The sequence below is a fragment of the Sorghum bicolor genome, chromosome 5, assembly GCF_000003195.3.
Source record: "Sorghum bicolor cultivar BTx623 chromosome 5, Sorghum_bicolor_NCBIv3, whole genome shotgun sequence".
Taxonomy (NCBI): Eukaryota; Viridiplantae; Streptophyta; class Magnoliopsida; order Poales; family Poaceae; genus Sorghum; species Sorghum bicolor.
The window spans coordinates 62,609,685-62,636,214 of NC_012874.2; the positions used below are offsets into that span (position 1 = coordinate 62,609,685).

At 42.2% G+C, this 26,530-nt stretch overlaps 2 protein-coding genes across 3 annotated transcripts; one reads left to right on the forward strand and one right to left on the reverse strand.

The window, feature by feature from the left end:
* Nucleotides 4,517-7,538, forward strand: LOC8059350 (protein ALP1-like). The gene is made up of 2 exons (XM_002449649.2): nucleotides 4,517-4,987; nucleotides 6,246-7,538. Exons 1-2 carry the CDS (start codon nucleotides 4,846-4,848, stop codon nucleotides 7,286-7,288), a joined length of 1,185 nt encoding a protein of 394 aa, XP_002449694.2. The 5' UTR covers nucleotides 4,517-4,845; the 3' UTR covers nucleotides 7,289-7,538.
* On the reverse strand, nucleotides 12,204-19,417 carry LOC8060401 (F-box/FBD/LRR-repeat protein At5g22700). Of its 2 annotated transcripts, XM_021461776.1 has the most exons (5): nucleotides 19,162-19,417; nucleotides 18,136-19,077; nucleotides 17,696-17,854; nucleotides 17,454-17,607; nucleotides 12,222-12,466 (listed from the first exon to the last, which is right to left on the reverse strand). In XM_021461776.1, the coding sequence occupies exons 2-5, from the start codon at nucleotides 19,033-19,035 to the stop codon at nucleotides 12,450-12,452; spliced, it is 1,230 nt and encodes a 409-aa protein (XP_021317451.1). In that variant the 5' UTR covers nucleotides 19,036-19,077; nucleotides 19,162-19,417; the 3' UTR covers nucleotides 12,222-12,449. The 2 variants fall into 2 exon arrangements, with proteins under 2 accessions (XP_021317450.1, XP_021317451.1); XM_021461775.1 differs by having other exon boundaries at nucleotides 12,204-12,466; nucleotides 18,136-19,417.

The window sequence follows — 26,530 nt, forward strand, 5'->3', positions numbered from 1 at the left end:
AACAAAATGGACAACTCAGTCTTCCACCTCACAAATGTTTATGGACCCTCTCAGTCAGATGCAAAGATGGCCTTCATAACATGGCTACTAAATGTAGACACAGATCAGCTAGACGACTGGATCCTTGCAGGGGACTTCAACCTATACAGGTCAACAGATAACAGAAAGAAACCAGGTGGAGATACCAATGAAATGCAACTTTTTAATGACCTCATATCTGCTCTGGACCTGGTTGAACTTCCTTTCAATGGCAGAACTTTCACCTGGAGCAACATGCAGGCTGACCCTCTACTTATCAAACTAGATTGGGTCTTCTGCTCCCCCAGCTGGAGCTGGGCTCACCCCTCAACTAAGATACAGCCCCTGGATAGGCCCATCTCAGATCATATCCCCTTTGTCATCACCTTTGGCAGCACCATTCCCAAATCCAACATCTTCAGATTTGAAATTACTGGACTGAACATCCAGACTTTCTGAGATTAGTAGAGCTTCACTGGAATACAACCCCCTACTTTGCAAATGCTGCCAAAACCCTCAATGCTAAATTCAAACAAGTCAGGATTGGACTTAAGAAATGGAGGAAAAACATGCAAAATTTCAACAGATTATTGCACAACAGTGAATGGGTCTTACTATTACTCGATGGCCTTGAGGAGCAAAGACCTCTCTGTGATGTGGAAAATTCCCTGAGAAACCTCGTTAAAAGACACATTGCCAAGCTGCTAGAAACCAAAAGGACATACTGGAAACAAAGAAACAATATCAGATAGGTTAAGCTAGGAGATGAGAACAGCAAAGTCTTTCAAGCTATGGCCTCTATCTCCCACAGGAAGAACAGCATTGCTAGCCTGACAATTCCAAGGGGGACATCCAAGTGACCAATCATGAGCAAAAGGCAGGATTAATCTGGAATAACTTCAAGAACAGAATGGGTGTCTCTGAATTCTCCAACCTCACCTATGATTTAAACAACCTTTTGGACAGACATGATCTCAGCCAAATTGAAGGGAACTTTGAAGACTCTGAATTTGAGGCTGTCATCAAAAGCATCCTAGCTGATCATGCCCCAGGTCCTGATGGCTTCAATGGCAAATTCATAAGACACTGTTGGCCTATTATCAAAATGACTTTATGAATTTATTTAGGGACTTCCTCAACAACAACATTGATCTCACCAGTATCAATAGCTCTTACATTGCTCTTATTCCCAAGAAAGACCACCCAGAGTCAATGGATGATTATAGGCCTATCTCACTACTCAATTGCTCAGTGAAATGCATCACAAAGCTCCTATCCATCAGGTTGCAATCAGTAATCACAAAATTAATCCACCCCAACCAATATGGCTTCATCAAAGGTAGAAGCATTCAAGACTGCTTAGCCTGGGCCTTTCAATTCCTTCACCTTTGTCATCACTCTAAGAAAGAAGTGGTAATACTAAAGCTGGATTTTGAGAAAGCTTTTGACAAAATTGAACATCAGACTATCCTAGAAGTGATGAAACACAAAGGTTTCAATATCCCTTGGATGAACTGGATCAAGTCAATCCTAAACTCTGACAACTCATCAGTACTCTTGAATGGGATTCCTGGGAAACCTTTCCACTGCAAGAGAGGTGTAAGACAAGGAGACCCCCTCTCCCCTCTCCTCTTTGTGCTTGCAGCTGATCTGCTCCAGAGTATTATCAACAAAGCATGGCATGATGGCATTTTGAACCACCCTCTCTCAAATGAATTTGAAGAATTTGTTCCTATTGTGCAATATGCAGATGACACTCTTCTCATTCTACCAGCTGATGCCAAACAGCTTTTCATTCTAAAGGGACTGCTTAGAAGCTTCTCTGACTCAACAGGACTCAATGTGCATTTTAATAAAAGCTGCCTCCTACCCATTAACGTCTCGGAAGCCAAGTTGTCCCACTTAGCAGCTACCTTTGGTTGTAAGACTGAAAGCATGCCTTTTACTTATCTCGGACTACCTCTTGGAACCACAAGACCCACAATACAAGACTTCACACCACTTCTTTCTAGAATGGAAAGAAGACTCTCGGGCTTCAGCAGTTTCCTCTCATACCATGGGAAAGTACTCCTGGTCAACTCAGTCTTATCTGCCCTCCCCACCTATTTCATGTGCATCCTTTCCATTCCACTTCAAGTACTTGAACAGATTGATAGATTCAGAAAACACTACATCTGGAGCAAAGGAGATATCAATAGAAAGGGCACTTGCCTGGTGGCCTAGAAAGAGATGTGCAGAACCAAAGAGGAAGGTGGGCTAAACATCATCAACCTGGAAAATCAAAACAACGCCCTCCTCGTGAAATTTTTGGACAAATTTTACAACCATGCCTCAATCCCTTGGGTTCATCTGACCTGGTCAAAGCTTTATCACAATGAAAACATTCCACCACATTCAAAAAAACCCTGCGACTCCTTCTGGTGGAAAGATGTCCTTAAGCTCTTTCCAAAGTTCAGAGACTTTGCCAGATGTAATCCTGGTAAAGGAAACACCACAACTCTTTGGTCTGATAACTGGTCAGGGCAGCTGCTAGAAGAGGTGTTTCCACAATTACACTCCTTTTGCAGAAAGAAACATTGGTCACTCAAGCATTTTGTAGAAAAGGACCCAGAAGTCACTCTCTTTCTACCTCTTTCGGAGCAAGCTGTCGAACAGCTGTATGAACTAGATGTACTCCTAACATCGAGTTTGGAGAGCCAGGAAACTCCTGATTCCTGGGAATACACTTGGGGAAACATTTTCCTTCCAAAAAAGGCCTATAACCACCTCCAAGGACAGGTCAATGCCCCACCGATCTTCAAATGGATTTGGAAAGGAGGAAAGCTTGGAAAACACAAATTCTTTACTTGGTTGCTGGTTAGAGACCGCCTGTGCACCAGAAACCTCCTTAAAAGGAAAAGGATGCACCTGGACAGCTATGCTTGTGCTCTCTGCACTCACTCCCCAGAAGAGACATGCTTACATCTGTTCTTTACTTGTACCTTTAGCCAAACCTGCTGGAACCTCTTGCAAATAGACTGGGACCTTGATCTCCCTCCTCAAGAAATGCTGATAAAAGCCAGAGTGAATTTTGGAAGCCACATCTTTAGAGAAATTTTCATCACAACATCCTGGACGATTTGGAAAGTCAGAAATGGTGTCATTTTTGACAATAAAGCAGCCTCCCTTACTGAATGGAAAATCTTATTGAAGGAAGAACTAGGTTTGGTTTGTTTAAAAGCCAAACGGAGGACTGCTGACCCCCTAAAACTTTGGTGCGAGAATAGGCTTTAAGCCTTGTTTAGTTCCGAAAAGTGAAAAGATTTCGGTACTGTAGCACTTTCGTTTGTTTGTGACAAATATTATCCAATCATGGACTAACTAGGATCAAAAGATTTGTCTCGTGATTTACAACTAAATTGTGTAATTAGTTTTTGTTTTCGTCTATATTTAATGTTTTATGCATATACCACAAGATTCGATGTGACGAGAAATCTTGAAAATTTTTTGGTTTTCATGGTGAACTAAACGAGGCCTTAGCTTCTCTTGTTCCGTGATTTTTTGCTTTTGGCCTTGATGGCTTGTGTATTCTTATTCTTTGTCCATATATCAATAAAAGAAAAAAATAGGTAGGAGACTTCTCTGCCGATTGCGTCAAAAAGATTTGATGTGACGAAAATCTTGTAAACTTTTGCAAAACAAGCCGATATTTCGTTATCCGGCCGAAGCAACGGAAGGGACGGACGCGGGCACTGTAATAAAGAACGGGACACGCTACTGGGCTGGACGGCAGGCCGAGGAAGGTCCCGACACCCTGCACATGGCATTACTGTTCCGACAACAAATAAACACATGAAAATGTACAGTACATTTAACCATACGTACATCTTCATGTGTATATTTCCTAAAAAAAAAATCTACATGTGTTTATATACATACATATAAATACGGAGCTAGTTCTACTCAGTAGCACTATAGTATAATACTCCCTTCATCCCAAATTGTAAATCGTTTGACTTTTTTTACCCTAAGTTTGACCACTCGTCTTATTCAAAAAATTTATGCAAATATAGTCAAATTTAAGTCATTCTTGAAAAACTTTTATTAATAAACCAATACACAACAAAAAAAAGTGATATTTTGAATAAAACTTTGAATAAGATAAGTGGTCAAATTTGATATTAAAAAAGTCAAACGACTTACAATTTGGAATAGATTGAATAGTATACAAAGACACCTCAGTATGCATCACGCACGTTATTTTTTCCACTCTTGTACAAATGCACCACTTTCTACGTGTAGCAGCCTAGCGTAAATATGTTTTATAAATTTTAAGACAATTTAAAGAAAACACTAAAATAACACATATACTTGTAAATTATTTCAATTATAAAGTTTCTTCTTAAATTATAATTTTTTTAAAAAATCTTGCCAAATTAAAATGTACTTATTATATAAAATATATTATTCTTTAATATAAATTTTACAAGTCAGGATACTCGTGCTGAGGTGTGCGTGGGCCCAAGAAAGAGGCCCTTCTCCCTCTCCACCTCGCCGTGCTCCTCCTCCGCGGCTCCGCCCCTTCGTTCGCCGTCGCTACTCGCTTCTTCCCTCCCCTTCCCCACCTCAAACATCCCGAGCCGCGGCGCAGACACCCGCGCCGACGTCTATCCTCCCAGCAGCGGCACTCCCCATGCCCTGTATCCTCCTCCGCCTGCCGCCGAGTCCCCCACCCCCACGCCACCGCGGCCGCGCCGAGCCGTCCATGCCCGCCCGGGCTTCTTCTTGATTTTCGTCCCGTGCACGCGCGCGCGCGCGCCTCCGGCTCGCTCCTCCCGATTCCTTGCCATGCCGCCGATGCGCGGGCGCGGGGCCAAGCGGCGCCGGATGGCGGCGGCGGAGAAGAAGGCGGCCGCGGCCGCAATGGCAGCCGCCGCCGTGGGTGCCCCGCTCGGAGACTGGTGGGACGCCTTCTGCAGGCGGATGTCAGGTGCGTCTCTCCCTTCCCCGTCCGCCTCGGCTCTGGCTGTCTGCCGTTGGCGCTGGCCGGTGGCCGTGCGTCTGTCTCCCTTAGGATTTGTTGCGGATTGCGCGATTGGTAGACTGTGTCGCGTCAGGGAGGAATTACGCCGGTAATCGTGCGGGTTTGTCCATCGTGGTTGGGAGGAGTAGGCGTGATTAGTGTGGTGGTAATGCTGGAGTTGGAGCAATGCCACTGGCCGGATTGAGAAGTGAGACTGTCTGTCGTCGTGTTCGGTTTTAGGTGTGAACAGTGAACATTCCTGTTTTAGGTGTGATTCCATTCTCGAATTGAGGTTTGAAAGAACTGAGCACTGAGAATTCTTTGTCTCTGCTCTGATTATTCAGCTGGCAGGACCGAAAAAGTTCAGTTTTGATTTTGATGGTCTGAATTGCCAAGTGCAGCTGAATGTGGTCTTCGGTCCGGTTTGACTATGACATTGGTCTTCATTAGTCCATAGGACTGATAGCTATGGCCTACAGATTTGATAGCTATTTTATTGCTTTATAAGCACTACTGCCTTTTTGATTGAGTTTGCCATGTGATTCGTTAGTCCATAGGACTGATACCAACCATTCTATTTTTGCACATGCACGGTACATTGGACTTCATTTATTTCTGTTTCAATTAATTTCTCAGAAGTTGAAGTACTTCTCAAATCCTAATTTGCTGAAGCAGAAACATAGCATGATGGAAGTTGTACTTAAAGGGTACAGATGCTCTTTCTGAGAATCTTTGAGGAAGGGAGATGACCCCCCTAATTAAGCACGATCAACCCCAAACTTATTCTGAACTATTATTCATAAGCTAACCTTGTTTGTCCCGATTTCACCGAGCATAACTTCAAACAAGTACTTAAAAGAAACATCTTTTTGTTTTAATTTATAGATGTCACATATTACTGTTTCCTTTTGGTGCTTGACTACTCCACATCAAACTTACTTAGCAGTTACGACTTGTAGGGTTGGTTATGCCTAATTTGTTGATTATTATGACTTTCTTAATTGGTGCACTGTGGCATGTTCATAAAAGATCATAGGTTACCATACCATTCATGGAAATTATGTAGATTGAGTTTGATCTGTACCAGCCAAATACTTTGCTGTCAAGTTTTTTGTCTGTGATTACTGTGGTCTCTGTTTAACTCATTGCATGAAAGCTCTGGATTACCACTAACCAGTTATCAAAGTTATAAATTTATAACTAGTATTATGTTTCCTTCTTATAGGAACCTTATCTTGTATCGAGGATGCACAGAGATTTGAGTCTGTATTCAAAATGCCAAGAAGAGCCTTTGACTATGTCTGCAACCTGGTGAAAGATGAAATGATGGTGAGGTCCAGCAGCTATACCTTTCTTGATGGCACAATGCTGTGTTTAGAAGATCGAGTGGCCATTGCTCTGCGGAGGCTGAACTCTGGTGGGTCACTGGCGACTGTAGGATCCTCAGTTGGAGTGAACCACTCAACCGTGTCACTGATTACTTGGCGATTCATTGAGGCTATGGAGGAGCGAGCGAGCCACCACTTGCGCTGGCCAGACTCCGGTGAAATGGAGAAGATCAAGTCCAAGTTTGAGAAGATCCATGGTCTGACAAACTGCTGTGGTGTTGTGGATACAACACACATCACAATGTGTCTTTCATCAGCTGAACCGAACTGCAAGGTCTGGCTTGATCAGGAGAAGAATTACAGCATGGTACTGCAAGCTGTTGTTGATCTGGATACGAGGTTCACAGACATAGTGACTGGGTGGCCTGGTAGCATGAAAGAGTCGAGCATTCTGCACAGCTCTGGCCTTTTCAAGCTCTGCGGGGAAGGTGAGCGGCTGAATGGCAGCAAGGTGAAGGTATCAGATGGATCAGAGATTGGGGAATACTTGATCGGTGACTCAGGCTACCCCCTTCTTCCCTGGCTGCTCACACCATACCAAGAGAAGGACCTCACAGAGTCCAGTGCTGAGTTCAACAGTAGGCACTCAGCGGCGAGAGCAGTCGCTCCAAGGACACTGGCCAAGTTCAAGGACACATGGAAGTTCCTGCAGGGGGAGATGTGGCGTCCGGACAAGCACAAGCTGCCCCGGATAATCCATGTCTGCTGCTTGCTGCACAACATAATCATAGACCTTCAGGAAACAACCATGGATGAGGCACGGGCATGGCCGAAGTCGAACGACCATGACGCTAATTATAGGCAGCAGGTGTGCCAGTTAGCCGATGAGAATGGAATCAAGGTGAGGGACAAACTGTCCGAACACCTGATCAGCAGGTGACCAAGAGGTGGAAAGCTTAGGAATGATCGAGAAGAGTGCTATTTTCAGATCAGCAGGTGACCAAGAGGTGGAAAGCTTAGGAATGATCGAGAAGAGTGCTATTTTCATCTGTTTCAGGCAGCTCTAAATCCTTTTTATGTTCAGTTTTGTAGAGCGGTAAATGAGGCAGGCAAGGGCATCGGATCATACTACTCTAACTCTCTTAAAAGCTGTTGCAAACTTGTCAAATCAATCTGGCTCCTTTGGTTTATCATGTTTTTGCCTCGGTGGTCCTGAAAACTCCATTTGGGGCCATTTGGATACTTTCATTTTGAAGAAATTAGAATCTACTTAATAGATTAGGCTATTTGGCCTGGAATTTGGCGTTCCACAACTTTCTAAAGTTTACGTATAAGGCCTTGTTTAGTTCCGAAAAAATTTCGGATTTCGCTACTGTAGCACTTTCGTTTTTATTTGACAAATATTGTCCAATCATGAACTAACTAGGATCAAAAGATTCGTCTCGTGATTTACAGACAAACTGTGTAATTAGTTTTTGTTTTCGTCTATATTTAATGCTTCATGCATGTGCCGCAAAATTCGATGTGACGGGGAATCTTGAAAACTTTTTGGATTTACTAAACAAGGCCTAAGTCTATCTCAAATTTATTGGGTAAGAGATGAAAGTTGATTCTATAAATCACCATATTATGTTTCTAACTTTGCAAATTATAACATGCTCGAAATACAACACATAAGTATCCCTCTTGTATGAACATAATAATATACAACCATTTAGCTTAAATAACACATGTATAAATTATGATCATTAAAATTCCAAGGATCCAAACAGGTCTATTGTTTTTTATAAGGGAGAACTAGGTGTATAGCCCTAGAAAAAAACTTGTCTTAGGTACGTGGCCTTCTTCTTTTCTTTAAATTTGTCTCTATGACCACAAATAAAAATTTATTTAGTTCTATGACCTTCCGTCAGTTTTGGACAGCTAATGGTGTTAAGTCAGGGGTACAAAGACCGTTTTACCCCTATTGAAAAAAATAAAAAAACCAGAGCTTTATTTGTTTATTGTATATTTTGAGTATATATACATAATCATATATATATTTCTGGTACATAAGCACACATATATATTCTCATATAACCACATGTATATTTCCAGTACATAACCATATATATTCACATAAAAAATAGAGTTTTTTTGCAAGGGGTAAAATGATCTTTTTACCCCTTACCTAACACGAGCAACTCCAGCAGTAGCTCCCAAAACAGGGTCTCTACTTTTCATTTTGGTGCTCTCCCTACTTTTGGGTGCCCAAAATTTTTACTTCCACTCCAACAGTACCACCTAAATGAAGGCCTCCAAATCCAAATTGGTAGAAAATGATATGTGAGACCCACTCATCATTGGGTCAAACATTTCGCTACCGCGTGGCCGCAGGAAGAGGAGGCTCGACGCTCGCGGCGACCATGGCTGGGGCTGCTCCCGCTCATTGAGGGGCCACTCTCACCGAAAGGGATGGCGGCGAGGCCCAACGGTGGAGGTCAGAGGTGGAGGGAGGGAGCGCAGTAGTGGAGATCAGCGCTGGAGGGAGGTAGGCGAAGGTGTGAGGAGGTAATGGTCACACCACACAGGATGGGGGTTGGGCTGTTGGGCCAACAGGAATGCGGTTTATAGAAAAGATTTGGGTGCCCACCCCAAATTGGGGGCTCTGCTGGAGTGATGTTTTTAGTTTAGGCATCCATATTTAGTTATGGGGGCTCAAGTAGGGACCTTGTTGGAGTTGCTCTTAGCCGCTCAAAACTGACAAAAAGCCATAGAGATAAATAAATTTTGTTTTGAGGCTAAAGAGCTAATTCGAAAAAAGGCCATATATCTAAAAAAGTCCAGGGCTATACACCTAATTCTCCCTTTTTATAATTCCCTGATGAGTGTATATAAGGTACAGGCGATTCACATTTGCCGCACTTAAGAAAACCCAATGAAGTAGGATTAATTTGTATTTCTGCTAATAATGACTCAATGGAGATTTGTAGCCCATAAATCACCAGAAATTCCTCTCGAGTCTCGACGTACTCCTACATAATAAAAAGGCAAAGGGGCCGAGGGCACAAGTTGTTTTCTACTACCTGATTCACTTCACGTGGGCAGTAGCCCGCTTCGTTTGTGGGGGCCTCGGCCCTCGTGGGGATGCATCGCCAGGCTAGCCCAGCCCAGCCCAGCCGAGACCAGGCCTGCTTGGCCCAAAGCCCAGTATATATATAGGCCTTGTTTACTTGCAAAAAAAATTACAAAATGTAAATAGTAACACTTTCGTGTATATTTAACAAATATTATCCAATAGACTAACTAGACTCAAAAGATTTATCTCTCAGTCTGGAGTGTCTGACTCAAGAAAATAAGTGCAGCGCATGTTCTCGCGAAAAAATATCTGCTATTTAATTGTTAGTACTAGTCAGGAAAGAATTCTTTCGATCTCATTAATTTGTTTATAGAGGCTGCTACTCCCCTTCTCCCTCCTCCTCGCAGACGGCCGCACTCTGCTCTCCCGCCTCACCGTGACGTGCTACGACTTGGCCGAAGCTCAGCGTGCCCGCAGTGACCTCCTGTAGCTGCCATGTCCTCCTTCTCCCCTAGCTCCGCCAGCGTGACGCCCCCGCCTTGACTTGGTCCGATTGCCTCAACTGCCCTCTAGCTATCCTCACTGCTTGGCCGATCTTCCTCCCTCTAAACCTTCTGTTCTAAAAGCTCATCGGAGTTGAGAAGATGAGAGGGAGAAAAATAAGAGAAGCTTATCCGAACCCTAACTCGTACACAACGACGAAGCCAGCAGTGGGGCTAGGGGGGCTCCAGCCCCCCTACCGCTGCTGGCCCAATGGAATCTCTAGTGTCTTTCTTCTAATTTTAGACACAAATTCATAAGATAGGGTGGGCTGAAAACTTTATTTTTTAATATATTTTGTGAATTTCATTATTAATGTATATTTACGAGGGGTAATAGTAGAGCTAAGTCGATATAGAACTTTTGCTCAGCCCCCCTAAAATTTTTTTCTAGCTTTGTCCCTACTCGTACATCGAGAAGGAGGAGCACCAGCACTAGTACACATATATATATCGGAAATACTATAGACCGGGTGAGATCTTGCCGTGTTGCAATTGTTTTTTTATGTTGCAATTGTTCTTTGTGGATGTTGCAACAGATAATTTCAAAAATGTTGCAATAGGATTTTTTTTGAGTTGTTGTAACAAATATTTTTGCGATTTGCAGTGCCACTACTTGAGATGTTGCAGTGCATTTTTTCGAAGGTTGCAACATAATTTTTGGTGTTGCATTACACATTTTTTGATGTTATCGTATATGTTTTTTATGTTGCAGTGCATGTTTTCAATGTTGCTTTACACATTTTTTGTTTTTTACAGTAAATATTTTGCGTTGTTGCAACAATTTCTTTTTATTATTGCAGTGCATATTTTTTAGTGTTACACTACATATTTTTTGATGTTGCAGTACATTTTTTTTGTTTTGTTGCAGTAGATTGCAGTAAAAATTTTTCTATGTTGCAAAGCATGTTTATCAGTGTTGTAGTCGGGGAAGGGGGTGCGTTTAAGGAAGGGGGGTAGAAGCATGCTGGGGAGTAGAGCTGTCGTCAGGGACACGTCGGTGTGGGGATGCTCCTACGGGAGGTGCGAGAGGCGAACAGATGGGGATGAAGATGTAGATGGAGAGTGGGATGAGGTGCGGGGGTGCAAGCATGTGCGGGGAAGGCGTCGATGGAAGCAAACAGGGACAGGAGTGTGTTGGGAAGTGGAAAAGAGTGGTTCCAATCTCTATTTTTGTTCTGTACAGACCGGTGGACGCGGTTCCGTGGAGAGGAGACAAAGCGCGGTACTAAAGTCCGGCGTCTGGACGCTAGCGCCCCGGATCGGACGTCCGGGCGCTAGCAGTTCCGTATATATATACCTCGTCTTCGTCCGTTGCCTGTACGTATTCGTATCGTATATACATGCTGCTGGCCTGCTTCTCCAGACGTACTTTATAATCTGTATGTATTCGTCAGCTATGAATTAATTACAGAAACACATAAATCTAAAGCTACAACAAAATTTTATACTAAAACATATCATATCATAGATCTACTTGCATGGAGTAAAAATTTTTTTATAACTTCTGTGATTTATTTTTTTCAAAATTCTGTCAAATTAAATAAAAAGAAAAAGACAAAACCGCATTTAAAAACCACCTATAACTAGGCCAGAGAGATAAAATGAATGGTTTTAAAAGTTTAGGGAGGTGGTTTATCCGGTTTTTAAGGAGAAAAACTAAATTTTGAAGATAGTTTTGGGAGATAAAATGGACTTTTTTCAAAATAAAAAAAAGGAAAAAGTCACAACACTAGCTAGTACCTGCCATCCTCCTCTCTCAAAAAAAAACTGCCTGTCATCCGTTATTTTCATCATAATATATCAATCTACTTGCTATCTCCAACAGTCCAGTACTCCAGTAGGGTAGGCGTTTTTCGGCTGTGCTTAGCTATTTATCAATCAAACGAGTTACATGTATAATATCTCACTATCATTATTTAGGCCACTATCATTATTTAGGCCCCATTTGGCACGGCTCCACTTCACCAGTGAAGTTGTTTTTTGAAGCTTTAGCTCCACAGTGTTCAAAAATGTAATTTTCTTCATGTCAATGGAGAGGCAAACCTGTTCACCATGGATGGTTCAAAATATATAATTTTGTCTTAGTTAGCACACATACGATTATTGCTAGGTCTTCTTTTGCATACGTCCAATTAGTGTTTGGTCTTTTTGGAACCTGGTGCCACAGAAGTGCTGATATTTTTACCTTAGTCTTGTCCTTATTTGCTGGCGAGTTCAGTTCTAGCCCCAATGTCTGCACAATTTGTGCCAAGGTGTTGGTTTAAACATGCTGATTTTTTTTCCAAAATGGTACAATTCCTCTGGAAATTGTGAATAGTTACAGATGAGACTAGCCCAGAAACGTTGATGAAACAGACAACTATGTCAAGACCATCCAGATAACTAGAATTGACAGAACAAAAACATTCATAGACAAAATGGTACAATGTCACTGCTTAAGCCTTATATTTCCGGATAGCCAAGAGATGGTAGATCTGTCAACCTCCCAATTTTTCTCGTCCTTACTTGAAAAGGAAATCTGTACAGGAATAGCACAATAAGTTTTGCAGGAAGGAAAAAAAACACTCCATTACTTGAGAATGAAACTTAAAATGCCAAAGATAATTCAGCAAATAGGAAATGCAGCTTGCAGTTCAATCTGATTGTCCTAACTCCCAAGTTATGATATGCTATACTGATAAGAAGCTGAGCAAAAATGCTCAAGTCAAATAGTTTTCCAAATTATGATCTCAACTTTTCTACACACGCATAAGCCATGACAAGAATGCACCTGACTCACAAGAACCCCTACATTAACATCACATCAGAGTTTGATGTTTACAAACCATCAGTTACAGGTTTTCACTGGCTAGCCAACAAGTGAGGAAAAGGCAGACAAGTAAACTGAACAATGAGATGGCAATATTAGTGAACTTAGGTGCAAATCAGAGTAGTTACCATGACGATAATATGGCAATATGCTATCCAGCACTTATGGGCATCAGCCCTGTGAGCATACATGTGGCAAGATGGCAGAAGCAGCGAAGCTGGAGCCTAATGTCAGCGAAGTGGGAGCCTAATGTAACTACTAATTTAACTATTAGGGGAAGAAAGTCATAAGGAGATGAGATCTCTTTGTTAAGAAAGATGCTATTAGCTGCTAAGATTCTCTTTGATATGAAAGAAAATTTGTTATTTTACTGGCCAAGTGCCCAAGTGACAACTTCGAAAGAAGAAATAAGCAATAGTTTCTCTCTCCTCCCCTGCTCTTGTGGGGCACTCGAAGGTCAATGGCGCCTCTGTGTTACATGGGTCCAGGGACACCTCGAGGTGGCCTAAGAGTCTTTAACCCAAGCCTGAACCAACCTCAGCATTTGGTTACATTTGGTATCATGGCCTTGTGCCACAATTCAGCATGGATTTGTTGCCCACCTCACTAGCTATCTGAATGATCAATCCCCAATTCTGAGATCAACAGTGTAACCTGCAGCTGAATATTTACCATGAGACAGACGTCATAAGGCCACCTCTATGTATCTGTCCACCCATCATTACCTATCCTATCTCCTCTCCGACAGACGACAGATCTCCTCCATTTAGATCACTACCATTTACCACCCCTCATCTCTGTCTTTATGTCCAGGACTCAGCTCCTCGTTCTTCCCAATCATCCTTAGCTCCACTGAAGAATGCACAGCGAGGAATGAGGCAACTGCAGTAGTGTAGACGAGTTCAGGGCTCCATTCTCTGTCCAACACCAGAGATCTGCGCAGGTGTCGACAGAGGATACCTCCATCCACGCTGCTGCCTGCAGGTGGCGGTTGGGATCACAGAAGAATGGAAAGCGCAAAGGATCAGCTTGGGGCGCAACAGGGAGGGAGGTTGTCATGGGCATAAAGAGGGGCGCCGTAGGGCGCAAGTGTCCTAGTTGGGCCTTAAGCCCATTAGTGTTAATTAGTGTCTCTCTTAGTTATTTGTCTATAGGAATAGTACCATATTGTCTAGGCACAAGAGGTGTTAGTCCTATGTACCTTTTATATTCAGCCCATGGGGCACAATGGAAAGCAAGCAATGAATTATGAAGAAACAATTCTAGTCTCCCTCAATCTCTCAAGCTCTTGGCAAAGCATAAGGCCTAGTTATCCTAAAGCTCTTGGCAAAGCATAAGGCCTAGTTATCTATCCTAAAATACCCTCGTTCATAACATCTGGTATCTAGAGTCCAGCGATCCTCTTCATCCAAAAAAAAAACATCGATTCAGATCCCGATCCCCACCACCATCCGCCGCCGCCGCCGCCGCCACAACTCCAACACCGGCAGCCGCCACCACAACCACCAGGCCGCCGTCCGCCTCCCCCTGCACCAACGACCTCGAAGCTTCCCTGGCGATCATCACAGCCGCCATGAGGGCCAACGCCGCCGCCATCAAGGCCCTGTCCGCTGAGTGCTCGGCGTCCAGCAACAGCTCGGCTGCTGGGAAACACCACAACAATCGTCCGCCGCGGTTCCAGAAGCTGGGTTTTCCGCGTTACGACGGTAATTCCGACCCCCTCATCTTCATCAACAGTTGCGACACATACTTTCGTCGAGAGCGCATCATGGTGGAAGAAAAGGTATGGATGGCTTCCCGTCATCTGGACGATGGCGCTCGTACGTGGTTCCTCCAAGTCCAGGAGGAGGGCACCCCGACATGGCGTCGCTTCACCGAGCTCCTGCAGCGGCGCTTCAAACCAACTCCGCGCCCCAATCCGCTCCACCGGTTGTCCCTTGGTGTCGACAACTGCCTACGCAGCCTTGCAGAGATGACCGCACAGCTGGATCGCCTCCGGGTGCGTCTCGAGAAGGAGGACCGTGAACGCCGGGCAGCTGTACGCCTCCAGGCAGCAGCACGGGGACTCCTGGCACGTCGCCGAGCGCAGGCTCTTCGTGCCACAAAAGCAACGAAGGAGGAAGCAACGGTGCGCCTCCAGGCAGCAGTGCGAGGAATGCTTGTCCGTCGTATGGTGCGGCAGATACGCATGCTCCTCAGCTCGACGTTGTCGTACGTGTTCATCCACTCGGACTCGCCGATACGGCCTGCGGCTCCAATTGCAGTGGGTGTCCAAGTATGGGCATTTCCAGTGCAGCGACCTCGCATCAACATCCAGCATCAGGCATCAAAGGCTATCTCATTCATCCTTGTGCCTGCCGTGGTGCTAGACACTTTCAGCATAAGATCCAGCTGCTTCACACTCCACCCTTCAGCCTACATGAAGCCAGCAGAGGCGCTCTTTCCATGGGATCCAGGTGGATATCCTTATATTTTAGTCTTCAATAAAAGGGGAAGCCAAGATGTAAAAGGCTTAACCCTATTTCGCTTCAGCTCTCCAGCTCGAGGACGAGCTGGGTCTCCAAGGGTGGGGGAGATGTCATGGGCATAAAGAGGGGCGCCGTAGGGCGCAAGTGTCCTAGTTGGGCCTTAAGCCCATTAGTGTTAATTAGTGTCTCTCTTAGTTATTTGTCTATAGGAATAGTACCATATTGTCTAGGCACAAGAGGTGTTAGTCCTATGTACCTTTTATATTCAGCCCATGGGGCACAATGGAAAGCAAGCAATGAATTATGAAGAAACAATTCTAGTCTCCCTCAATCTCTCAAGCTCTTGGCAAAGCATAAGGCCTAGTTATCCTAAAGCTCTTGGCAAAGCATAAGGCCTAGTTATCTATCCTAAAATACCCTCGTTCATAACAGAGGTGCTGCTGTTGTGGTGCAGTTGAGTTCAGGGAGGGGGGGACATCATCAAGAAGACGGTTTGATCACCATGTGGTAATTGTTTCTGCTATAGTAGAAACACCTGAAGCAAAGTGCAAGTAACAGAGCCCTACAGACTAAGAATCACAGTCTCTTCAACAGACAAGATGGTAGGGTGCGAGGCCACAAGCCGAGGTGAGCACCATACACACACTAGTTGGGAAAAAGGATGCCTCAAGCAGCCGTAAGTTCTTTAACCCAACCACACCCATTACTTTCGGTACCTTGGCCTTGTGCCATAAATGTTACCATGGAAACAAAAAAGAGGCTCTAGAAACCTAAATAACATATAGAGGATTTTGTTAGGACTATTTGCATAAACACAGCACAGATACTTTAGTGCCGCATGCTTGTGCCACAAAAATAATATTGCAGCATATCAAACAACACATAAATGACTTTTGCAAAAAGTATAGTGTGCAACGGCAGAAGGAAGGGAAATCAAACAAAACAAATCATATGATAAACCTAAGCAATTTCCTGAATAAGGAAAACTAATAAAAGTCATGGCAAAAACTAGTACATAAGTTATGCAGGATCCTCAAGAACAAAGAGAATATTCAGAAACTAAGCTTATAGTGTAAGGATACCATACTACTAGCTACGCAACTACAAATATTTGAGAAGGTGACGAATGAATGCATAATCCACAAATAATGTATGCTGAATGGCATTGCTTTTTTTTCCTAATCAAATGCATGATGTTAGTTTCAACAAACAAGAACCAAACTGGTGTATTGTTAACAAGGGAATGAATGCTTGTTTTGTTGTGCAGATATGCAGGAAATTTACAAAAATCACACAGAGCATCAAGAATGTCACCAATTAGAGAACGCTCATCTACCACTTCGCATTTGGACATACAACAGAAGCATACATAGATTATTTAGTGTGGCATTCATAGTGCTATAAGAATGGAAGTGCTAGATACCACATCATCACATAAACAATGGCTACTTAGCAAAATAGGCAATGGTAGAAAGAAGGAAAATCAAATAAAATGATTAAAAACATTAGTACAGCTTTCGAACCCTGTAAAAATAAAGGCAAGCACAAAATGCAACAAATCATAAGCAATTTCCTACAGTAAGAAAATTAAAAGGAAATTGTGGAAGACAATGGGACATAAGTATATGTAAACTCCTCAAGTACAAAGAGAGCATTCAGAAACTAAGATTTGGTGTAAGTATACCAAACTACTATTTATGCAGCTACAAGTATTTGAGAAACCACAAACACTACCATTATACTATTTCCAAAGGAATGGATTTGATGCCTAACCAAGTACATGCACTTGGTTTCTACAGACAAAAATAAGATTGATATTTTAACAAGGGAATGTAACATCTCACAGATCTAGTGTGAGACACTCATATATGAAGGTAGCACTCAAAGCATTGGAAGCTTAGAATAATGTAAAAATCACATGGAATAATACAGTTATGAACTTATAATATTTGTGTTTATGTTGACAATTAATTAAAATATTAAGAGCTACCAGAAGATAATGTGATACTGTTTAGGCAGAGCAATTTAATTTCAGCCCCTCTCTGTATATCTCTTAGCTCTCTGCACAATGATAGCCAAAATAAAGGATTCAAATACGCCACCCTCACTGTTAAGTTAATTGAATGCTTGCCAAGAAAGTAAGGAGCTGTGCTTATTTTTATTTGCACACATGAAGAAAAATTTAAATAAATTATAGAGAGCACCATGTATTTTGCTAGTTCACTTACGTATGCCAAATGTACCCAGAAACTTCAAAACCTTGTAAACTTTATTGTTAACTACTTCACATTGGACTCGGATTTCCTTCAGGTGTTTTGATATAGTAGCTGATCTCTCCATTTGATTGTATCTTCCTATCATTTCCAGTTTATGTTGAGGTGCCTGAGATAAACCACAATATTCTATCAGTATCAACCAATAACGTACAACTAGTTAAACAAAGCAGTAGTTAATTATTCAGAATATATACCTTAGTAAAAAGATGAAGGGTGAGCTTCTCCAAAACCGGTGAATGTTTGAGAATGCAATTTAACACATAAAAGTCAGGATCCACACACCATTCATTTAGCAGTAGTGTCCTCAAGTTGTTAAAAGTTGGGCACCATTCCAAATCCCTGAAAAAATGAGCCTGGACAAAATGCAGACAGGAAAAAAAATCGACTATTATTCAGTGTGAAAACAGACCCAGCTTCAGTTTTTAAGAATATATGGAACTTGATATAGATACTGCAACAGAAATAAAAACAATCAGGTTAATCAGACAGCATAACATTGAAAAAAAAATCGGACAGCATAAGCAGACAAAATAGCAATGGAAAAAATAATAATCAAAGAGCGCAACAATGGAAATAGTAATAAACTAATAATCAAAGAACATAATAAAGGTGTTAAGTGCAAAAACGAGTGTACCCCTTTGTAGTCAGACATCAACGTCAAATTCTCAGCTTCCGACAATCCTTGCAGAAGAACACACTTGTTGTATTCGTATCCGAACTGTACCTTGTCGTGGATACAAGTGTAACAATCCTGATCATCACAACCCATGAAAGGATCTCTCAAAAAAGCCTCCTTTAATGATGGCATGCTATCCAGAATAGGAGGCGAGCCGGAATGCTTATCTAGCCTAAGTGAAACAAGGCTTGGCGTGCAAATAAGAGTGTCTGATTCCATATAAAAATCAAAATCACAGTTATTGCTGAAGCTCAGGTATTTCAGGGATTTTGAAGAGATCTGCTGCACCCCATGAAATGTAGACCCATCGAACTCTAGATGTTCCAGATTCGGACAATTCGAGAAGTCGCAGAGATCGTCGGTCCACCCTAGACCGACGAATGCTAGCGTTGTCAAGTGCTGAGAGACAAGGGGCAGGTGCAAACAGAAATAAGGGTCCCGGATTTTGAGCCTGAGTGTCCGGACTTCACAGTCTAGAATATGGCGGATCCAGAGATTCAGACCGAGTCTATCTTTACGCAACCAGTGGGTACAAAGGCTGGCACTGTTCCGTAACCTGAGCTCGCATGTGTGGAGAGAAGAATGGCGTTTGCGGAGGAGCAGCAGATGGATGACGAACTCTCGGAACTTCTTCACGGACTGCAATTCATTCCCATAGCCGAACCAGATGCGCAGACCTGTGGCGGACTTCCAGAGATGTCGCCAGCGGCGGGCGAGCACGCACGTCCGCACGGCGTCCTCCGCAGGCAGGAACGAGAGGAGGTGATGGAGGGCGTCGTCCGGGAGCGCGCTGATGCGATCGCCGCCAGCATCCGGCGACGCCGCACCGTCCACTTTTCCCCTTTTCCTCGGAGGCATTCCTGTGAACAAATGGGGGGGGGGGGGGGGGGGGGGGGATCGCTGCGGGGCAAGAAGGTGGTGAGAAGGAGCGGAACGCTTATAGCGATTAATAAATTGGGAAGGCAGGAAGAAGCAGGAGCGGACCTGCCGGAGGTCGGCGGTGCGGTCGCGCCGGAGCTCGCAGGCAGTGGTGGTCCCGGGCTAACTTCTCACCAGCTGGGTGCTGCTTGCTAGGCCGCCGCACAGTTGCAGAGTGGAGTCTGCAGTGGCCGAGTAGGGGAATGGTGGGGCGTCGGGCCAGGGGCGTCCGGAGGCCGGCAGACCGCGGCGGGCGGGGCACCGGCCGGAGTCGCGAGTCGCGAGTCGGAGTCAGGGAGGCGGGGCCAGAGAGGGCGGAGGCAGAGAGCATGGGCGGATTTAGGGGTAATCCCTATATTACTGGAATACCCAACTATTTTGATATATTTTTATGTAAATATTTATATATATAAATGTATAATGCTATAATATATATTATTTTTTATTTTTGAGCTCAAAACATGTAAAAAACTGCCATTTCAATTAGAAATCTATATTAAATTTTGGTTTAAAGTTGCTGACTTATAGTACAATTAGCTATATTTTAAGTCTATAAATTCAATTTTACGAAAGTAGGAATACCTGAGTTTCAAATCTTGGCTCCGCCACTAGCAGAGAGCCGAGTCGGGCTGCTGGATTCCTACGGCTAGGGCTAGGTTCAATGTTTCCTGGCCGTATTGCTGTCGGGGTGGAAGGCGGTTTTTTTTCTTTTCTTAGGCCTTGTTTAGTTTCGAAAAAATTTGGAAAATCGATACTGTAGCATTTTTGTTTGTATTTGATAAATATTGTCTAATTATAGACTAACTAGGCTCAAAAGGTTCGTCTCGTCAATTTCGACCAAACTATGCAATTAGTTTTTATTTTCGTTTATATTTAATACTACATGCATGCGTCTAAAGATTTGATGTGACAGGAAATGTGAAAAATTTTGCAAAATTTTTAGGGAACTAAACAAGGCCTTAGAGGAAGTTTAACATTACAGCACACTTGGTCTTTTTCTAACTCAAACCTGCTTCTCCTCTCTCTCATTCCTCCTCTCTTCCACCTCAGTATTTAGCCCGCTTACAACCACTATAATACGCATATACCCTCAGTCTTCCACCCATTAGATTCGTTTTGAGAAGTGTGTAAACACGCATCTCAAAGCAGTTTCGCATTGAGATGTGCATTTATATATTTATCAAAGCAAATTCAATGGGTGGAAGAGTAGGGTCACATACCCTCGAGGGCAAGACCTATAGCCTTCATATTTAATACTAAGAATAAGTACTCCCTCCGTCCCTGAAAGCTGCAATTTCTAGAGTTGTCCTAAATCAAACTTTTACAACTTTGACCAAATTTATAGAAAAAATACTAAGATTTATAGTACCAAATTAATACCATTAAATTTATTATAGAATATATTTTCGTAAGATACTTATTTTATGTCATAGATATTGATACTCTTTTCTATAAAGTTGGTCAAAGTTAGAAAAGTTTGACTCGCACGGATTCTAGGAGTTGAAGCTTTCGGGGACGGAGGGAGTACCTCTCATCTCTACTTATCTCTACAACTAAAAATTATGGAGAGAACCCATCTACCACATCTATGGTGAAGCCACAACTCCCCTTTTTACTATGTCATGATAGGCTATCCCATCAACTCAGGCCCCACTCACCCATGCATGCAAAATTGTTTTAGCGAAATAAAAAAGTCATAACTCTTAAACCGAAGATCTAAATTAAATTTCGATTGCATCATTAAATTTCTTATAACAAATCCTTTTAAATAAGATCACACATGGATATATTTAGATAAAAATTTATTAATGAATATTTATCTCTACAACTAAAAATTATGGAGAGAAGCCGTCCACAACTCCCATTCCTTTGGTGGTCTTTTTTACTGCGCGATGACACGCTATTCCATCAACCTAGGCCCCACTCACCTATGCAAGCAAAATAATTTTAGCGAATTAAAAAAGTCATAACTCATAAACCAAAGATATAAATTAAATTGCGATTGCACCATTAAATTTCTTATAACAAATCCTTCAAAACAAGATCACACATGGATATATTTAGATAAAATTTTATTTATGAATATTTATCTTATAAAGATAAAGTATTTTCTTTTATTAAGTAGGGACAATATTCTATGTTCAACAGACAATGTTCTGTCTTTGTAAAAAATATTATCGATTTAGAAGAATAGTATTTTGGTTTTAGGTTTATGAAACTGATATTACAATATACATAAGAAATACATAAATACATGACATAGATAAAAAATAGTAATAAAATCTAGAGTAAAAAGCATAAGAAAAAAATAAAATACAAAATGGAGACAAATTTCAAATAATGTGAAAGGTTACTTTTCAAATATCGTAAATATATTTATAGAACATTAACATCACTAAATACATCATAGAACATCATTAAATATAGAGTAAAATACACCGCCGGCCCTTTAACTTGTCAGCCTGTGCCACTTTGGTCCATGAACTTGCAAACCCGAAAAAGTGACCCCTAAACTTGTCCGCCTGTGCCACTTTGGTCCATGAACTTGCAAACGCAAAACAGTGGTCCCTGAACTTGTCGCCACTTTGGTCCATAAACGTGTAAAGGCTCTTTCAGCGCGTCAACAAATATTTATTTATTTCATAACTAATTATTAATGAAATGCTAAATTTATGAAATGTTTTGTGTAGCCTCTTCATGTGTACTGTGCCTAGGAAAAAATATGAAACCTAGAAAACGAATAATTTTTGCTAGTTTTAAAATTATCTCTTTTAATTAATAAATGCAACGAATTGATATATTATTTGATATATTTGATGCTACGAATAAAAATATATCAATTTCGTAAATTAAAAAAGAAGTGCTGACATTATCACTGACGTCAGCACCATAAACGGTGCCATGCATGGCCTACCAGAGGCGGCCACGTGGCAGAACAGTGCCATGCAGCCGGTGTTATTTTCATATTTGCATGTTCATAGACCAAAGTGGCACACGTCGACAAGTTCAGGGGGCACTTTTTCGCGTTTGCAAGTTCATGGACCAAAGTGGCACATGCTGACAAGTTTAGGGGCATCTTTTTCGCGTTTGCAAGTTCATGGACCAAAGTGGCACAGGGTGACAAGTTAAAGGGCCGCCGGTGTATTTTACTCTTAAATATATTATAGAACATCATATCTATTATAGATTACATGTATACTAAGTGAACACCATAGGAAACATCATAGAACATCACATGTATACTACGTAAACATGACATAACACAACATAATACACTAAATATATACTACATAAATATCGCATATATATAGAAAATAAAAATAAAAAATAAAATTACTAAGAAGAAAAATATAAAAACAAACATGATTAACAAATGATAAAAAGTGCATAGAGCAAATAAAATAAATAAATAATTTAAATAAGGATAAAAATAAGATTAAAAGGAATTAAAATATAAAATAAGAACGAAGAAACATAGAAAACCTAAAAAGAAAAAAGAAAAACAAATAGAAACAAGGAAGAACAATAAAACTAAAACCAAAAGAAAAAAAAAATAAAAGGTAAAATTAAAACAAGAAAAGAATAAGGAAAGGACTGGAAATAAAATAAAATCGAAAAACAAAAACTGAAAAAATAAAAAGGGAAGAATATAGACAGAAAAATAAAATAATAATAAAGAAACATAGAGTAGGTGGATTTTAAAATCCGTAACAACGTACGAGCATTAACCTAGTGAAAAGTAATTTATAGCATTGTTGAGAGCAGTACAGAAGTGAAAACTTTATTTGGTAGGGAATTAGGGATGCCTTTTGTAATTAAAACAGATCCTGCATCTCTCAAATACTTACTTGTACAAAGACTCCACCATTTACTGGTATGTTGAAAAGCTTAAATAAAGTCTCCTTTTGATCTACCTTACTTACTGTTGATCTTATTGGGGTTTTAATCATGTCATCTGATAGTCCTTGGGTATTGAGTCGGATAGTTGGGAAAGAGTAAAGGCTTGAAATGTGGGAGCAAGATTGAGAAGTTACCAGTCGGGGTGGGCTAATGGGCTGCTGAAGGGTCGAGATGGCGGACTAGAGGGGGGTGAATAGTCCTTTCTAAAAAATATTACGCCGGCTAACCGAAACAAATACGGAATTAAAACTATCGGTCTAGCCAAGACTACACCCCTCTATCTAAGGTCTCTAGCACCTTGTAAAAGATCCTAAACAAGCAAACAAGGTGTTACCTTAGCAAGAGCTCACTTAACCAATTCTAGAAGCAAGGTCACACAAACCTATGCCACTAGTACTTTGCAAACCGGAGAGCTCCTACACAACTAGTAAGCAAAAGCACAAAGCTCCTAAGCTCACTAGCAATGCTCAATAACAAGGCAACCAATGCCAAATTAGAGAGCGCAAAATTACTTAGCTACACAAACTAAGCAATGTGACTAACAAGGTTACACAAACCAAATTAGTCACGCAAGGAAACTACTTCTAGCTACACAAGCAAGAAGGCAACTAGAAAGCCACACAAGCTAACTATTTACAAGAGCAACTACACAAGCACAAGTATATGAAAGTAAAAACAATCTTGTGTTAGGGACTTGCAAACCAACGGGAAGAATAAATGTTGACACGATGATTTTCTCCCGAGGTTCACTTGGTTGCCACCAAGCTACGTCCCCGTTGTGTCGACCAACACTTGGTGGTTCGGCGGCTAAGAGGTGTTACACGAACCTCGTCACCACTAGGACACCGCAAGAACCTACCCACAAGTGAGGTAGCTCAATGACACGCACGATCCAATAGAGTTGCTCTTCGCGATCCCCGCGGGGTGAGCACCGTACCCCTCACAATCTCTTTTCCGGAGCATCGCACAATCTCCTTGCGTGCTTCGACGGAGTCACAAGCCACCAAGCCGTCTAGGAGGTGGCAACCTCCAAGAGTAACAAGCACCACCGGCTTGCAACACGAACACCTAGTGCCACTCGATGCAATCTCTCAATGCAACGCACTAGAATCGCTCACTCACACAATCGGATGATCACTATCAAGCATATGTGAGTTAGAGGCTTCACTAGCACTCCCCAAGCATGGACACTAAGTCCCAAGGGTGCCCGGCTACAGCCAAGGCCGGCCACCACTTCTATTTATAGCCCCAAGGGCTAAACTAGCCGTTGCCCCTTCACTGGGCAAAACACGTGGGCACCGGACGCTCACAGAGAGCCACCGGACGCTCCACACCTAGCGTCCGGTGCTCACCTGACCGCCACGTGTCACTAGCCGTTTGAACTCGACCGTTGCCGCCAACGGCTACTGCGCACGCGTGCCTGCACAGCACCACCGGACGCTCTACTGCGTCACACCGGACGCGTCCGGTGCTCACCGGACTCGTGCGCAGAGAGCTCCGCAAAGTCGCACGGTCACCGGACGGAAGCCACCAGACGCACTCTGAGCGTCCGGTGATCACCGGACTCACGCGCAGAGAGTGTCGCCAAACCGCCCGCACACCGAACGCTGAGCACCGGACTCACTCCGGTGCGTCCGGTGCACTCTGCTATACCCGACAGCACACCGGACGCTAAAGGCCAGCGTCCGGTGCGCAGAGCGTCTGGTGAGTGTTTCCTACTGAGAAACACTCCCGCGACTTCTCCAAAATTCCCACCGGCGCAATAGAAAATATGCACATCATTTTCTCAAAAGCGTCGAATCCCGCCGAGCTTGCGAGGCGGGAGGGAGAGAGGAACCCACACACCTCTCAACCCTAGGAACTCCACCTCCTTTGTAAAGTGTGCTAACACCACAAAGTGTGTACCAACAAGTGCACGTGTGTTAGTATTTTCACAAACATTTTCTCAAAGTAGTTAGCCTCTCAACTTGCCACGCCACTCGATCCTAACACATATGCAAAGTTAGATCGCTCAAGTGGCACTAGATGACCGATATGCAAACTAGTTTGCCCCTCTTGATAGTACGGCCATCTATCCTAAATCCGGTCATAAACTTCTCTACACACCTATGACCGGTGAAATGGAAATGCCCTAGGTTATACCTTTGCCTTGCGCATTTCATTTCATCTCCTCCAATATTGATGCAACACATGCACCAACCAATCACCAAATGATATGATCCACTTCATATCATCACGTGACCGTATTGGTTCATCGATCTTGACCTCACTTGCTCTTCACCGTTGCCTTGGTCCATCGGCGCCAAGTCTTGCTCAAGCTTCACCGTCACACGCGGTCCCTTGCTTCAAAGCCTCCGACTTGCCTTTCACTCTTGCAACTGGTCCATCAAGCCAAGCCTCATCTTGATCTTCTCCACCTTGGTCACATGACTCCATGTCATGTCTCATATGCAATGAGCTCCTCCATCATGATATCATCACCTGTGGACTAATCTCCTGTGTATCTCACATAAACACTATTAGTCCACCTAAGTTGTCATTCAATTACCAAAACCAAACAAGGACCTTTCAGCTGCCAAGCCTTAGAAAAAACTTGACATATGACCTTCTTTTTTTGAAATTTGGCTATATGGTCTTAAAATAAAATTTATTTAGCTCTGTAGCCTTCTGACAGTTTGGGCCAGCTAACGGCTAAGCCAGGGATTAACAGACCATTTTACCCTTGCTAAAAAATAAAAACAGAGTTTTATTTGTTTATTGTATATTTTTTTTTGCCATAGGTAAAACAGTCTTTTTACCGTGACTTAACATCTTTAGTTGTCCAAAACTGACAGAAGGTCATAGAGCTAAATAAATTTTGTTTTGAGGCCATAGAGCCAAATTCAGAAAAAAGAAGATCATATACCTAAGACAATTTTTTTCAAGACCATATATCTAATTCTCCCCTTTTTTATTATTGCGTTCTTTATGAAATAATTTTCCACAGGTACTTTGGCCACACAGACCTTTTATTTGTTTGTTGGGCTATACCTATTCACTCGTGAGTGTGGGAGACCGGAACACTTTCCGTTCCTTAGTCTAAAAAATATACTCTCTCTAAGTTGCTAAAAGAAATTATTTTTAGACAACGACACGATCTCCAAAATATAAACTTTACTTTTTATTTTTATAAAAATATTTATTGAAAAATGATATGTGTATATTTTTTTTATACAAAAACAAATTTTCAAGACAAATCTATTTTTTGGTTTTCATATTTCCAAACTCAATAATTTAGAAGTTATTTATAATTTATATTTTCAATATTTAACCTTATACAAAACGACTTCAATTTCTAATATAGAGGGAGTAATTATTTTCAACCTCTTCTTCGCTCAAGAGTCAAGACAAACGTCTTTGCTCCTTGCGCGTTTTCTCAATCTGTTTATAGGAGTTTAAAAAAACTGTTTTTAGGGGAATCTAATTTTTCAAATGCCAATCGGACATTGTTCTCTAAGCAATCACGCCATTGATGTGTGAGCGTGTTGCATCTGTT

Bases quoted from the DNA above. Each gene is read 5' to 3' on its own strand.
- LOC8059350 (XM_002449649.2), top strand. From the start codon at position 4,846: ATGCCGCCGATGCGCGGGCGCGGGGCCAAGCGGCGCCGGATGGCGGCG. The intron at 4,988-6,245 runs GTGCGTCTCTCC...TCCTTCTTATAG, and splicing joins CTTCTGCAGGCGGATGTCAG to GAACCTTATCTTGTATCGAG.
- LOC8060401 (XM_021461775.1), bottom strand. From the start codon at position 19,035: ATGCCTCCGAGGAAAAGGGGAAAAGTGGACGGTGCGGCGTCGCCGGAT. The intron at 17,855-18,135 runs GTACACTCGTTT...CATTTTGTCCAG, and splicing joins TGATGTCTGACTACAAAGGG to GCTCATTTTTTCAGGGATTT. The intron at 17,608-17,695 runs GTATATATTCTG...GGTTTATCTCAG, and splicing joins CCCTTCATCTTTTTACTAAG to GCACCTCAACATAAACTGGA.